The following is a 13,903-nucleotide window of genomic DNA, read 5'->3' on the forward strand; positions in this document are numbered from 1 at the left end:
AGCCTGGCAGTAGGACAGGATTTTTCTTGACTTAACTACATAAAATACAACCACTTGGAACAATAGAAGTTTGAGTATATTAATGCTGGAAAACATTGACAGTTGCAAGAGCCATGTGCCTGAAGGAGATCGCATCGTCCTAGAGAGAATCATTGTATGACCGTGTACGTCTCTGTGCTTTAGCAAAATAGGCATCAGCAAATCCTTGGCCTCTTCATAGCTGTGCTTCTCTTTACTTGCCATTCAGAGCTCAATAGGCTCTTAAACATGTGCAGTAGAGGGTCAAACAGTGAGAAGTGTCCATGTGCTGGAGGGAGGGCAGTGTCCTGCCAAGAGTGCAAGGGTCCGCAGTTGTCCCTGCCACTGCATGCTGCCCGCTGTTTGCACAGGGGCAGCCTGTGCCCCGGGCAGCACCTCTGGGGCTCTGGTTCTGGACAGCCTCCATTTAGCTGTTGGGGGAAGTGTCTCCTGGAGGCTGCTCGTCGCTCTGGAACCAGGCTTGGGCGCAGCCCTTCCCAAACTGAACAGCTCCTCTGTGCCCCTGGATTGTGTTTTCAGTGTGCTTGGCTGGGGAAACAAAAGCCCAGAGCAGAGCTGTTTGGGCAGAGATGAAGGCTTCCTTGAGACAATGAAGGATTGTCCACTGAGTGTGAGTTGGCTGTAGGCACTTCTAAAAGCCCTGGGGTTAATCCCTAGGAATGGAGTTTACTTGTGAAACAGGCAGCTTGGGAGATAATGTCAAGAGACATAATAAACTTTGCCATTGTATTTCCAACCACAGTACCCTCACTTCTTGAAGAGAGAAGGCAACAAGCTTCAGATCATGCTGCAGCGGCGGAAGCGATACAAGAACCGAACCATTTTAGGCTACAAGACTCTGGCTGTGGGGTCTATCAACATGGCTGAGGTGAGCAGCATTTGACATGATCTCTATTTACAAAGGTGGACATTTTCCCTTCTCTTTAAACCCAGTGTTGTCACTTTCTTCATTGAGCAGTACCTGGCAGGATTTCATATAGCTGTCTTAATAACTGTAATCAGTATTCACAGGGCAATATTTTAAACATATTTTACTACTGAGTGATAATATTGGACATTTTCTGGGGACATTTTCTGGACATCTTGAGAGCTAAAGCTTTCACGAGCCTAGTTTATTACCTTGTGCGGGTTTTGTTGTTGTTGCCTGGTTTTTTTGTTTGTTTGTTTTTTTTTTTTTTTTTTGAGTTAGCGGGTCCAGATAGTAAGTGCAGAACAAGACAGATAGGGTCACTTGGGCAAGCCTTCCAACCCTAAGAAATGTTAAAGCAAGGTTTGCTGTGCTTCTCACTATATGAGAGTTCAGGATCAAGTAGTTTCTCATTTTGCTTGAAACACCCTTTGCAATTCTTATTTCATGACTGTTGGCAATTTAGGTGGAGTTCTAATCATGAGAGGTAAATGATAAAATTTTCAGATTTACATCTGAAAATTAATGCTGGAATCAAGTGTGGATAAATTATTCACTAAGGCTTTCTGAATGGCTTAGCTCCATGCTTCATTATTTCATGCCCTGTTTAATCTCTGCTGTTTCTGCGTATTTAGAGATGGGCTTAGCAGTAGCAAGTTCAGCTTAACACCAATGTTTTTCATCAGACTGCATTTTGTCAACAAATCATTTCCATCCAAAATAAGCTAGTGTTATGCTGTGGTGAGTTATTACTATATTAAATAATTCATTATAAAGACCACTCCTTGTGTGTGAGTTCAGCTTCCCTTAGACTTGCAGTAAATGGCGAACTCCCCATTTGAATTGGCCAAATTCTGATTTGTGGTGTTGTAGCTAACATTTTTCCTGTACCATGTTTGATTTGTTTAAGAACTAGAAATTAAATACTTCTGTAAGGCAGAAAACTTGTGGGCCCATTAATTAGACCCATCAATGAACTTCTAAGTGTTGGGCATTTGCTGCTGCTGTGTGTGGTTTTTCTTAGGTCTTTTTGTGATGTCAGCTGACTGAGGTTAGAAGGTCAAAAATTTTCAAAGGTTCACTGTGTTAGGAAATAGTTGCTCTCCAGCTCATCTGGAATATTTCTGAAATTGAGACTTCAGGAAAACAAATTTTACAAGTGTCCGTATCCCCCCCTTTGCAGCTTATAGTACAATGGCCCCTAAACAGCACCGACACATTTCTTAAAATTTAAAAAAAAAAAAAGTCTCTTAGCTGTTGAAGCAAAGCAATGAATTGGAGTTGTGAGTCTGAGCAGAGTTTAAGAGCAGGGGGGCATATGTTCCTCATCAGCTGAGGTCTTTTTAAAGCCACATGAGGAGCTGACAAAGCAGCCTAGTGTGTGTTAGAAAGCTGAGGTGCAGGCATGGGGAAGCACTTTCTGACTCTGGTGGGGCAAGAGAAGAACATAAGTCTTACATTCTGGGGAGAGTCCTGTGAGCTGTGAGTGGCAAAGGAAGCAGAAACCCACACCGGGATGTCCCTCTGCCTCCACCATTGTCTTGTTTTTCGTGACCCACTGCTTCATTATCTTGCGGTGGCCAGCTCCTCTGAGATTCAGGTGCCAGCTCTCTGCAGCAGGGATTTTTGCTTTAGGAAGCACTTTGCATCTGTATCTCACCAAGAATTTTTGCCTTTACTGGCTCTTCTGCTGGGCTTTAACACAAAATTAAGTTCCTTAATTTTTCAGAAGGTTGGTAACTTGCTAATTCAAATCAGTACTGTGCCGTGGAAGCAAAGACATAGTAATGAGGTAGCCAAGTATTGTGCTTCAGGGATGAGCTAATCAGCTGTCAAGCTCAGAACACTTCTTTCCTTCCATTGCTTCCATTAGTAGTCAAATAAAATCTCAGCTAGCATTGAGTATTGCCTGCAAGTGGCTCCTGCAGTTGCAGGGTGTTGGCTTGCTTCTCTACTTGGAAATGTGGAGTAACTCTATTAAGATAAATAACTCATGTAGTATGCAAATGATGCAAGTTTAAAGATATTTAAATGCAGATTTGTACTGCTTAATTTCTGTCCCAGGTCATGCAGCACCCAACAGAAGGTGGCCAGGTTCTGAGCCTTTTCAGCAACATCAAAGAGGCTGCAGTGAAGGTAGCAGAAATCTGGATCTTCTCCTTGTCAAGTCAGCCAATTGACCATGAAGACAGCACTATGCAGGCCAGCCAGAAAATCAAGTCTACAGGTAAGAGGATAACCACATGCTCTGAGCACCAGTGTCTTCCTGAACTATCTGGAGTTAAACTCCACCTAGGTTTAGGTGCTTCCTGGGACAAATGAGAACAGGTTTGGACAAGTTGCTGTGTCTATAACTGATTAATGCAAAGAAAGAAAACCCACTTTGCAAACCTGTGGCTGTGTAAGCAGGGAGCGTGACAGGAGTGGGGGATTGAATTGTCAAAGCTTCTCCTGCATATCACCCCAGGCTTGAGCCATCCAGCAAATGTTAGCTGTGTTCTCGCCAACACTTCCAGCATTACTGGTGGGTGTGTTGAGAACCTGTAGCTTCTCACCTGGCTAACAGTGTTGTATTCAGGAGATTCACATTTAAGCTACTCTTCCAACTTCTTTTTCCTTTGAGTGTTCTACAGTAAATCTCGTTACCTTAGATGAGACCTGCAAACCTGCAACATGTTTTGCTGTGGACTGTGGCCTGGTTTAATGAGTGTAAATCCATGGTGGTGTGCACTATATAAGGAGATCATTGGGTTTCTACTTGTGACAGTCTTTTTACTTGGCACCAGCCTTCTGCTCACTGCTAGAAGAGTCGCTTGTTGAAGGTAGCGCACGCCTGTGTGTTGTTGCCTGAGGCCAGGCAGCTCACCTGAAGTGTCATTTCAGTAAAAGATTTAGACTCTCCTGGCATGTCCTACTTGCTCCTTTAAGCCAGTTATGCCCATGTTAGGGGGAAAAGTAATTTCCCTTGTGGAGAAACCTCTTTACTTGCTGCTGTCTAGCAGGTGGTTCTTTCCAGGGTAAAAGGGGATGGTGTTTCAAGGAGCCTTATCTGTGTGCTGGTCCTTCATTTCTATTAGATGTGTTTCTCCTTGTTCATTACCTCCAGGAGGTTTCCATCTCACTGGTTCTAGCACAGATAGAAGATAAACTAGCAGACATCTCCTTGTGTGCCTCCTTTCTTGATTTGTGACTGTTGGTTGACCTTCTCTGCTCCTGAGATGAGACTGTCCCTTCACTTTAAAGGAGTTTCACAGGATCTCTCCCCTCTTTCCTTTCCTTTCAGACAACTATTCCGAGGAAGAGTACGAGAGCTTCTCTTCTGAGCAGGAGGCCAGTGATGATGCCGTACAGGGCCAGGTACTGTTTAGGGCACGGCTTCTCTCTGGGAGAGCTTCAGTAGAGCATGTACGCTCTCAGCTCGTGCTTGAAACTAAAAGCCTATTTCTTTAGCTAAACCATGACAGTGCGAGACTGTCACCCAAGTGTTTAGCTGCAGTGGCAGAAGGCCTGCACGGTAACTCATTTCTTCCACCGTGCTGTGATTTATCTGTTCACGTGTTTGGACTTGAGCTCCCTTTAAAAACTAAAACATTAGCACCCTTGTGTGTTTCTTTGCTTAATGGTCAAGGCACCAGTTGATTGCTTCTGTAATGCTGGTTGGATTCAAAGAGCCCAACTAGATCCCCAGCTATAATTAAAGGGCCAGTGGGGTCTGAGTCAGTCTTTAGTCTTCAATACCTTCTGCAAAATGTGTCCTTACAGAGAACCCCCTAGATATGAGATGCTTTCAAGTTTGGGTCTTATTTGCCTTCGGACTCTGGCATCACCAGCCTTCCACCTCTTGGAGGGTACTGAGAGAGGAAACCACTGAAATGTGGGGCTGTGACTATGCTTGTTCCTTGAATGTAGAACTAAGGCTGTTTTGCTTCTCCAACCTGTTATTCCTGGCTTTCTGCAGACCTGGTTCACTTCCTTTTTCCCTTTGCCACCATAAGTGCAATTAAGGCAAATGCTGAAAGCCTGGAAGACAGAGCAGCAGGTTCATCTTCATAGAGGGAACATTTTTAGCACTTAAATGCTCATGTGTCCCCAAATCACAAAGGTAACACAGGAATACTCTTTCTGTTCAGGATTTGGATGATGATGAGTACGAGCTGGGGAAGCCCAAGAAGCAGCGGAGATCGATAGTAAGAACGACGTCCATAACCAGGGTCGGTGGAAATTAGTTTTACTAACACTGATGGGGTTTGGCCAGGATGCACAGTGCATGTGGCTTATTGGAGCAGCAGTACTAGACATGCTGGCCCAGCAGAGAGCTTGGGGGTATGGTCACAGCATGTGAAGAGCTACCAGAAGCAGCCAGTTCAGGGGGTGGGGCTGTCCAAGGTGTGCATATGTGCTGTCTTGAGTGTCCTTTGGCTGCAAGGTTAAGGAGCTCCAAAAATCATGTAAGTGTGTGAAATTCACCGCCATAAAGAAGCCAGTGCAGGATCCATGCTTGAGTAAGTCCTGAAAGTAGTATTAAGTGAAGGGAAGCTCTTCTGTTTGTGCTCTACATGGGAGAGGCCAGTGGGAAGGTATCAAAATGAAGTTAAGTAGCTCAGTCAGGGGCTGGAGCTTGACAGGTAAACCTGGTGCATGTGGTGCTGAGGCAAAAGAAGTAGCTGGATATTGAAGGCTTTGGCAAGTCGCATGCAGCTATTCACCCTCTCACAGCAAGCATGGGTATGCCTGCAAAGCGGCACTTCTGTGTGGAGCAGTGACTTGTGCTTGACCACGCCATAATGCAGCTTTCTGCTTACACAAGTGTTTATGCACATCTGTGATGACAATAACCCAAAACCTCCAGGATGGGCTAGGTTTTCTTTTCTGGACTTAGGAGTAAGTTTGGAGATCACTGCACCTCCTGTGAGGCTATTTCTGAAATCCATATTTTGATAAGGTCTGAAATAAACCCTGTTTTGACCTGAATCTACCACTAAAAAGACCCTTTGTATGAAACCAGGAGCATGCTAGTTCATATCCTTGGTGTCCTTAGTATTGTTTTCAGGTGTCAGTGACCAGCCAGGATGAAATATACCACTTGGTTATTAAACGAGCAACTTCCTCTTAGTAAGAACAATGTCATTCTAGCCCTGACCACTAATCTGATACTGAATCTCCAGTGTGTGGGGCTGGTGCAAAACTGAGTTTGGTGCTGCCAGCTAAGTTAACATCAGTCCAGCTCCAAACCCAAGAGGTCTCCTGTCTTCCAACTGTCAAACCATTCAGGCCAGTGAACAGCTCTTGCCATGTCACCTTAGCTACTGCATGCTGTATGTCCTCCCTCCACAGACTGCCGTGCTGATCCAAGGTGGTCTGCACGATGGACAGTTTTGCTTGGCATCCTGAGCCAGAGGACAACTCTCACTATTGTGAGAGGATCTTGGCCTCACAAGTCCATTGGAGACAGAACTAGGACAGTCTTTGGAGAGTCTTGTTTGAGGCCTGGTGAATTTATTTCGCCTAAACTTCAGCTGTCTAGAAGGTGTCTGCAGCTTGCAGGATTTGAGTTCAGAGGTAAAGGGCTAGGTTTGAAGGCGTGGGGCAATGTAAATTGTCTGAGGCCAGAGTGGGAGCAGGCAGTTGGACTTAAGAGCTCATGTGAGATACAGGAGAGTCAGCAAATGAGCAACTTTCTTTGCCTAAGAGTGGCCTGGTACTAGCCATTTTCTCCTCCCTTTCCTCCTGACACAGGGATGCTACCTCAAATGCTCTGTACCAGTACTCACTCCTGGGCCCTTCTCATCTTCCTTTTCTTCAGAGTGTGCATATTAGGTTGGTCTGTGACAAACAGAAGGGCTGGGTAGCTCGTGGCAAATCTCAGCTGTTTGATCCCACAAGAGAGAGCGAGCTCTTGAGGACAAATAAACACAAAAGAAGTGCAGCAGTTTGGCTTGTGTTGTTTTGGACTTGGGTGCCTGCTGTGTCCAGGATCTGGGGGCATCAGACTCAGAAAGCATTTTTCTGATAGGCAAGTGCTAAGGACAAGCCCCACAACTTTTCTACAGTGCTGTTAGTCAATAAATGAGCCTGCCAGGATGAACGGCAAGCTCCTGGAAAAAACAGTGCTTTGTTTGTAGCAAACACATTTGTACTTTGGGTCAGTGGGTAGATGCCTGTGTTGGCTCACCCTTGTTAAGAATGAGAAAAGTTGACTGTCAAATGTTTGCTGGAAATATATCAAACAGGTACAGGAGGCAATCTGGCAGATAAAATAATTTTGATATCCACTGTGTGTCCAACCAAGAGTGGTGTGCCATCCGACAGGGCCAGAAGATTTATAATGCTTGGTGTAGTGGGACCTAGTTTGTTGTAATGCAGGAAATAAAGTATCATAGGTGTGAAAAGCTGATTTCAATGTAAGAACAGCAGAGACTTGGTTTGTGGTGCCAGGGGTTGTTTGATTTGAAGCAGCAGCTAGAGCACCAGTGTTCAATGTGTCTGGGCTTCTTGCAGACTGGGAGAAAACAGTTCACCTAACGCTTTACTTAATGTAAAAGTATCTTTGACTTGCAGCAACAAAACTTCAAACAGAAGGTTGTGGCATTGCTGAAGAGGTTTAAAGTGTCTGACGAGGTAAGTAATTCATTCTGTAAGCCTTCCTGTCTTGTGTGTTGCCTTCTGCTTGGTGCATCTTGCTTTAGTCTTCAGGAACACTCCCCTGTTTCCCCCTAGTTCCCTTCATTTTGTTTTCAAGTCTGCACTGGATGTGACCTTTCCTTACACCCTGGCCTTGCATGGAGGCTTGAGGGCCAACTTTAAAATGTCATCAAACATTTTCTAGATCGAGTTTTATCAAAAGCAGATTTTGGCAACCTCACATGTACCCATTAGTTTCGCAGACTGCTTTGAAATTATCTGACCTTTCAAAGGCAAGTAGTCTACGGTTTATATTGGTTGTGAAGTTAAATCCCAGCCTGTTTGATCATCTTGCTAGAACAGCCAGGCAAGACATGAAAAACTTGGATAGGGAACGCAGATCCACAGGAGAGTCAGCTGTCTGGTCATAGCTGAAAATGAAAGGGATCCAGAACCCAAGAAACCTGTGTAACATTAAGTGTCTAATATAAAAACAGTTAGCATCTCAATTGGCTGTATGGTTGTGTGCTGATTTTGGGGCTTGTGGGAAAGAGTGAGTAACTCCTCATGCTTCCTTACGCTTCCAAACAGTCCTGTTAGATTTGCTGTTCTTCCCAAGTTAGCTCAGCAGAGTCAGCACTGAGGTCTCAGCCAGCTGAGCTGCTGCTTTTCTGGAGCTGCCATTCAAAAAGCAAGCTCTAAACTCTGCACAGCTGCCTGCTTACTCTGGTGTATATGTGAGGCAACTTGTGGAAGTTTTGTGTGAGATCTGTTCTCCGGCTTTGCGTATGGTTGGCAGCTGATCCTTGTCCAGGTTTCAGGTGCCTCCTGTGGACATTTTTGTCATTTCTACCTGCTTGGGTATCAAATCAGGAGGTGTCATGGCAAATTTTACTGAAAAACCCAAGACAGGTTACGCTGCAGTACTGCATTTCTGTACTTTTTCTAAGAAAGCTGGGGCTCCATTAGGGGCCTTTTTAAAGCTTTGTTCATAGAATGGAGTTGAATAATGGACATAATCTATGGTTAATAGCTTGTTTGTGGATGCTTAGTGCAATAGGTAACTCCTGCTTAACCAGACGCTGACAAGCTTGACCCAAAACAAGCGCTTCTCATATACTTAATATTTCTGTTGGATATAGTATCCTTGCACTGGGAACAGAATCTTACTCCCAAGACTGGTGTGCTCCAGGACTGGTCCTTGGGTGAGCTCAGGTGACGCGGGACTGGTCTGACTCCTAGCAGAGTCAGCAATGCCTGCTTTTGTCCTGCATGTAGGTTCTGGATTCAGAGCAGGACCCGGCGGAGCATGTTCCAGAGGTGGAGGAGGACTTGGACCTTCTGTATGACACGCTGGATATAGAGAACCCCAGTGACAGCGGGCCAGAAATGGAGGATGATGACAGTGTCTTGAGCACTCCGAAGCCAAAGTTGAAGTAAGTGTGGGGCAGCTGATGCTGGGCCAGAGAGAGACCATGCTCAGGGTCAGCACAGATTAGATGTTGTTTCTATTCCCACGCCTGCATCCTGGTTTTTCCCCTCTTGATGTGGTGTGGGAGCCCGAGTGTGTGTTGTTACAATGTGACAGCTTGTGACCTGGGGGTAGTGTGGGGGCGTCTAACTTCCCTTCAGTCTCCTTTCTTCCTTGTTCCCTTTGCAGATGTTCTGCCTGCCCTGCCACCTGAGCACAGGGGTAGGAATTGCTAACAGGCGGGCAATAGAATTAAACCGTACACCGGTGTTTTGAAGAGGTGGTAGAAACAGCCAGGAAATCTGTGCTAAGGCAGAAGGAGATGTGGTTGGAAGCTGCAGAAGTAGAGGCAGGGATGGACAAGGCAGACTGTCTTTCTGGAAAAGCTGGTAAAGATCCTGTGTGGAAAGAGAGTCTTTGCAGGGATTAAGGAAGCAGAACTGTGGGAAACAAAGGAGTTCCTCAGGGCCCAAGGGGACTGACTGCAGCACACGTAGATACTGCAAGCCTGTTCTGAACCAGCTTTTGTGGACACTGACATATGGGCAATCACAGCACTGTGTACCTGAGCTGGGGATCGTTGGCTCAAGGTCTCAAGCAGATGCAGAACCCTGAGCTAACAGAGCTGTGTCACGTCCCTGCTGAATAAAGACTGAAAACGTGAGACTGTTCGAGCTGCAGTCATGCTTCTGACTGGCATGTGGTTGCATGCTCAGGCCTTCAGTGTTGTGATGGCTCTGAAACAAGCAAAGCCTACCACTGCAGTTGGTCAGTACAGTATCTGCTAAATGCCAGCTAATTACGAGGTGTCATAATGTCCTAATTAATGTGGAATAACCTAGTTGGGCTAAGAATAGATTCTGAGTCTGGAGTGACTTGTTCCCTATCAGTTAGCCAGAAGATGTCAAGGATAGACTGGGGCAGCAGTGTTAAGTGAGGGGGCTGGTGGCTTATAAAGGCGTTTGGAGCTTGACCCAATATATTGCCAGTTGGTAGGCCCTATCTTGAAGGGATTTCAAAGTAGATGTGTTGTGGTAAGCAGCTGCTTTGAAACAAGCCAAAATGTTGTGCTGTACACGGAGAGCTCGTGTCCCTGGAGCCGAGGAGCTAACTGTTCTGGGATATGTGATTGCTGGAATAAGAACTTATTGTGTCTGGTCCTGGGGAGACACTTTGTGGTTTGCTGTGTCCAGTTCTTGTGTTCGTATCTTGAAAGGGATGTAATAAATGCTGATGGCTGTAGGTAGGTTTTTCCTGCAACAACAAAAAAAAAATCAGTTCCTTAAATTGCAATTGAGTCTTGTAGTCTGGTGTGATGAGCTGTCTTTTTACGTAAAAGCACAATCTGATTGTATGTGCTACCTTATCTTATTGAGCAAATGTGTAATTGGATCCTAGGGCTGGCAGCCAAATCCAAATGCAAGCTGGAAATAAAATGCGTATTAGCACCAAGAGTCACGTACCCACAGGAACAGGGTATCGGTGGGGGGCAGTAACTCTACTTGCTGTGTTTCAGTCAAGAGCTAGACCCTGTCTGGAATGACATGTAGTTCAATCAGCATTTGCAAAGCTGAAACAAGAATTGCAGTGTGAAACTTTGTACCTGGTGCTTGGGGTAGCGAGGACACAACTGCTTGTGCAGGGTGAATGTGCATTTTCTTCTGCTGTGGGAAAATGCTGAACCCATGTGCCCACTCTGGATTTTATGGGAAGAAAAGCTGCTGTTTGGTGTGTAGTGTGAGAGCACGCAAGCATTCCTAGTAAGACCTTTATAAATATGGTCAGCTGTGTGACAGGTGACATGTTGGATCCATTAGATGGAGGTCGGTCAGTCAGTGTCAGGGCTAGACAGGAATCCCTGGACTTTCTAGCTTCTCTTGCTGTCCTGGAGACCTCCCCCTCCTTTCAAAAGTAGCCTCTCAATTTTACTGGAACCATTGGGGAGCAGTAAGACGCCCTGGGAACAGTCATGTTGCTTTGCTGTGAATGTGGTGGACTTTCTCTGTTAGTGTTTTTAATAATAAGAAACTGGTTTTGCTTTCCTTACTCAGACCTTATTTTGAAGGATTGTCACACTCCAGCTCTCAGACAGAAATTGGTAGCATCCACAGCATCAGGAGCCAGAGGGAGCCATCAAGTCCTGTAAGTCATGTTTCAAGAAGGTTACCTATCTGCAGGTAATATAGCAGACCTGCACTGTCTCTATTTGCATGTGTAAATTAAAGCACCCTCTCTGACCTCCTCCAAAGACTTGGATGCAGAGATATGAATTTTCTGCTAAGAAAACATGTTTGTTGTTTTGGGGGGGTTTTTTGTGTGGTGTGGGATTTTTTTGGTTTGGTTTGGGTTTGGGTTTTTTTTGTCATTGTTTTGGGGTTTTTTTTATTTAAAGCAAATATTATATTAACTCAAGGGGACATCTTCAGGTTATGTATTGAATACTTGCTAATGGTATGAATAGCTCCAGGTTCCTGTGTACTTGAAATGACTGCCAGGATGAGAGATGTTGCCTGGGAGTTTTAGGGACTCCTTGGCACTGTTTGGAGGAAGCTTTACCTTACTTTTGTTAGGATACTTTTCATGGTGGCTGGGAGCGAACGCTGAGGGGCAGCTCACTCCCTTTTCCATCCCTTCGTGGATGGACATATTAGGCGTATAGAATATCGGTCCTATTCCAGGGCATTTCCTTGCCTCTACTGTGTATTGTGCATCAGCTACTGCTTTGGCACATCTCACATAAATGCATTCAGTCCTGGTGTGATGAGGAAGCACTCCTGGTCATCCTGCAGAGCTGTGCAATGTTTAAACGGAGAAGTGTGTCTTTTGAATAGCCTGATCCAGAGAGTGTGGTTGAAAACTGTGCTGGTGCCATACCTCCTAACAATTTTTCTCCTCTCAAGCAGGTAGAAGTGCCTGAAAAGACAAAGAGTCTTGGAACAAAACATGCAGGCGACAGTATTTCTGACACTGTCTCTTACGTAAGTTGAAAACACACTTGTTAACGTTCCTCCTGACAGTTTGTGTGTCAACTGTGAACTGCATTCTGTGGCATGTGTCTGTCTGTCCATATAGTTGCACATGCCACAGAACTTACATAGGTAACATTAGCTGCAGTGAAGATAATGCTGAGCTCTCCTCCTGACCTTAGTTGTTGGAGGTTCTTGTCTTTCAGCCTTTTGAAACTGAAATGCCTTCTGTTTAAACAGCCTTTCTCTTGGTTTGAGGAAGGCTGGCCCAAAGTATGCTACTAAGCATGTATATCGTCCTGAAAAGTATTCTCAGGGCCGTTCCATTTTATCAGACAGAAGTACTACTTCAGGCTGAATTGGCAGAAATCAAGCTGGTCCTGGGGTAAAAATCCCAAAGCTCAAGTTGCTCTGCTGGGGGCATGCAGTTTGTAACATTTCTCCTATGTCTTTCTCTGCTAGTTCATTTGGGTAAGCTGAATTCATCTGCATTGCATGAGGAGGCATGTCCCTGGCTTTGAGCTCAGAGAGTGCCTATTCCAAATAGTGTATCTGAGCACCTTTCCTACCTCCAGCTCCCTTGTGAGGCAGAGCTGGGAACTGGTAGCCCCAGATAGCCAGTATTGGCTTCTCCCTTTTGGCAGGGAGTAATGTGTGTGGAAGAGACAGGCTGAATGTGCCCCAGCCAGAGCTAAGCTGGGATGCTGCTGCCAGCCCTTGCGGTAGTGAGGCAGAGGGGAGGGTTTGTTCCTGATGACTCTGTTCCCTGTGTTTTTGCAGGAGTCTAACCAGCAAGTCGAGGTCCAGGAAGCTGAACTTCCCACCCCAGATGTGTTTGTCGAGAAGCTCCCACCCAGTGGGAAGATCACGAAGACAGAGTCCCTCATTATCCCGTCCACCAGGTAGAGTGGTGACACAGCATTGCACCTGCTGCAGGGCTGCTCAGGAAGTCATGGACAGCTTGCTAGCATTTGTTCAGGATGGCCTTAAGCCACTGACTGCAAGGAGGCCCTCCTTGTGCTCAGGCACTTAAGTGATGGGTCTTGAGCACTCAATAAATGAATGCTCAGAACCCTGAAGGGCAGCATTGCTCTGGGGTTGCTCCTGTCTCCTGTGTTGTACCTGGTCCATGTCCAAGGAAGTTTTTATAAAAACTCTGGAGCTGCTTGCTCAAAGATACTGTTCCTAGGTCAGCATCTGATGCAGATTTTGGCCTTAAAGGTGGTTGTCAAGTCTAACTTATATCCTGTTAAACCTTCCCAAATAGGGTAGTGAATGTGGGCTTCAGCAACCCCACCATATAGTTTCTCCAATCATTTGCAAGCAAATAGATCTTCTTTTGAAGAGGTATTACTGTGCTGCTTTTGGGTGTGTGACTGCAGTTTGCATGGCTGGATCCTATTATGCTGGTGTAGCAATAGCAGGGTGGTGGTATGGATCTTAGCATGGGCTGTGGAAGTCTGCCTGGGACTCCTGGGAACATGCTCTGTAGCTGAACCGTGTGCTCTGCACTATCAGAAGCAGAATTAGCAGGCCTCACGCTAGCTCAGATCTACATGCACGATTCCCCAGTGCCTCCACTCACATTGTCGAAGTTGCCAGACTGGGTCATCTGGGATTTGGGTGATGTATCTCACTCAGATACAAGCCAGCTCTGGAATGCAAGCACATCTCTCTAGCAGGTCTGAAGGGAAGCAGACGGGACGTCGGGGAAGGAGCACATCTCTGAAGGAGAGGCAGCCAGTGAGGCCGCAGAACGAGAGAGCGAACAGTCTGGACAATGAGCGCTCTCCAGACACCCGGCACCACTTACAGGTGTGAAAAAGATTGCTGTCTCTCCAGCCACTCATAGTTTTTCCTCTTCTCCAGCTGTCTCCTGTGGTCCCTTTCCTTCTGGTC

General features: G+C 45.8%; 1 protein-coding gene across 10 annotated transcripts in view; it reads left to right on the plus strand.

Moving 5' to 3' along the window:
* The window catches only part of PACS2 (phosphofurin acidic cluster sorting protein 2), an 83,688-nt gene that overhangs the window by 36,296 nt on the left and 33,489 nt on the right, over positions 1-13,903 (plus strand). For 4 of the 10 annotated variants that reach the window (XM_075508096.1, XM_075508089.1, XM_075508097.1 and 1 more), the window contains 10 exons: positions 782-907; positions 3,011-3,173; positions 4,230-4,303; positions 5,077-5,157; positions 7,505-7,564; positions 8,846-9,003; positions 11,090-11,180; positions 11,939-12,016; positions 12,785-12,906; positions 13,684-13,819. In XM_075508096.1, coding sequence (XP_075364211.1) covers positions 782-907; positions 3,011-3,173; positions 4,230-4,303; positions 5,077-5,157; positions 7,505-7,564; positions 8,846-9,003; positions 11,090-11,180; positions 11,939-12,016; positions 12,785-12,906; positions 13,684-13,819 — 1,089 coding nt within the window. The remainder of the gene's footprint in view (positions 1-781; positions 908-3,010; positions 3,174-4,229; positions 4,304-5,076; positions 5,158-7,504; positions 7,565-8,845; positions 9,004-11,089; positions 11,181-11,938; positions 12,017-12,784; positions 12,907-13,683; positions 13,820-13,903) is intronic. The other 6 variants (XM_075508095.1, XM_075508099.1, XM_075508093.1 and 3 more) reach the window with 6 other exon arrangements.

The sequence above is a fragment of the Mycteria americana genome, chromosome 7, assembly GCF_035582795.1.
Source record: "Mycteria americana isolate JAX WOST 10 ecotype Jacksonville Zoo and Gardens chromosome 7, USCA_MyAme_1.0, whole genome shotgun sequence".
In the NCBI taxonomy this organism is placed as follows: Eukaryota; Metazoa; Chordata; class Aves; order Ciconiiformes; family Ciconiidae; genus Mycteria; species Mycteria americana.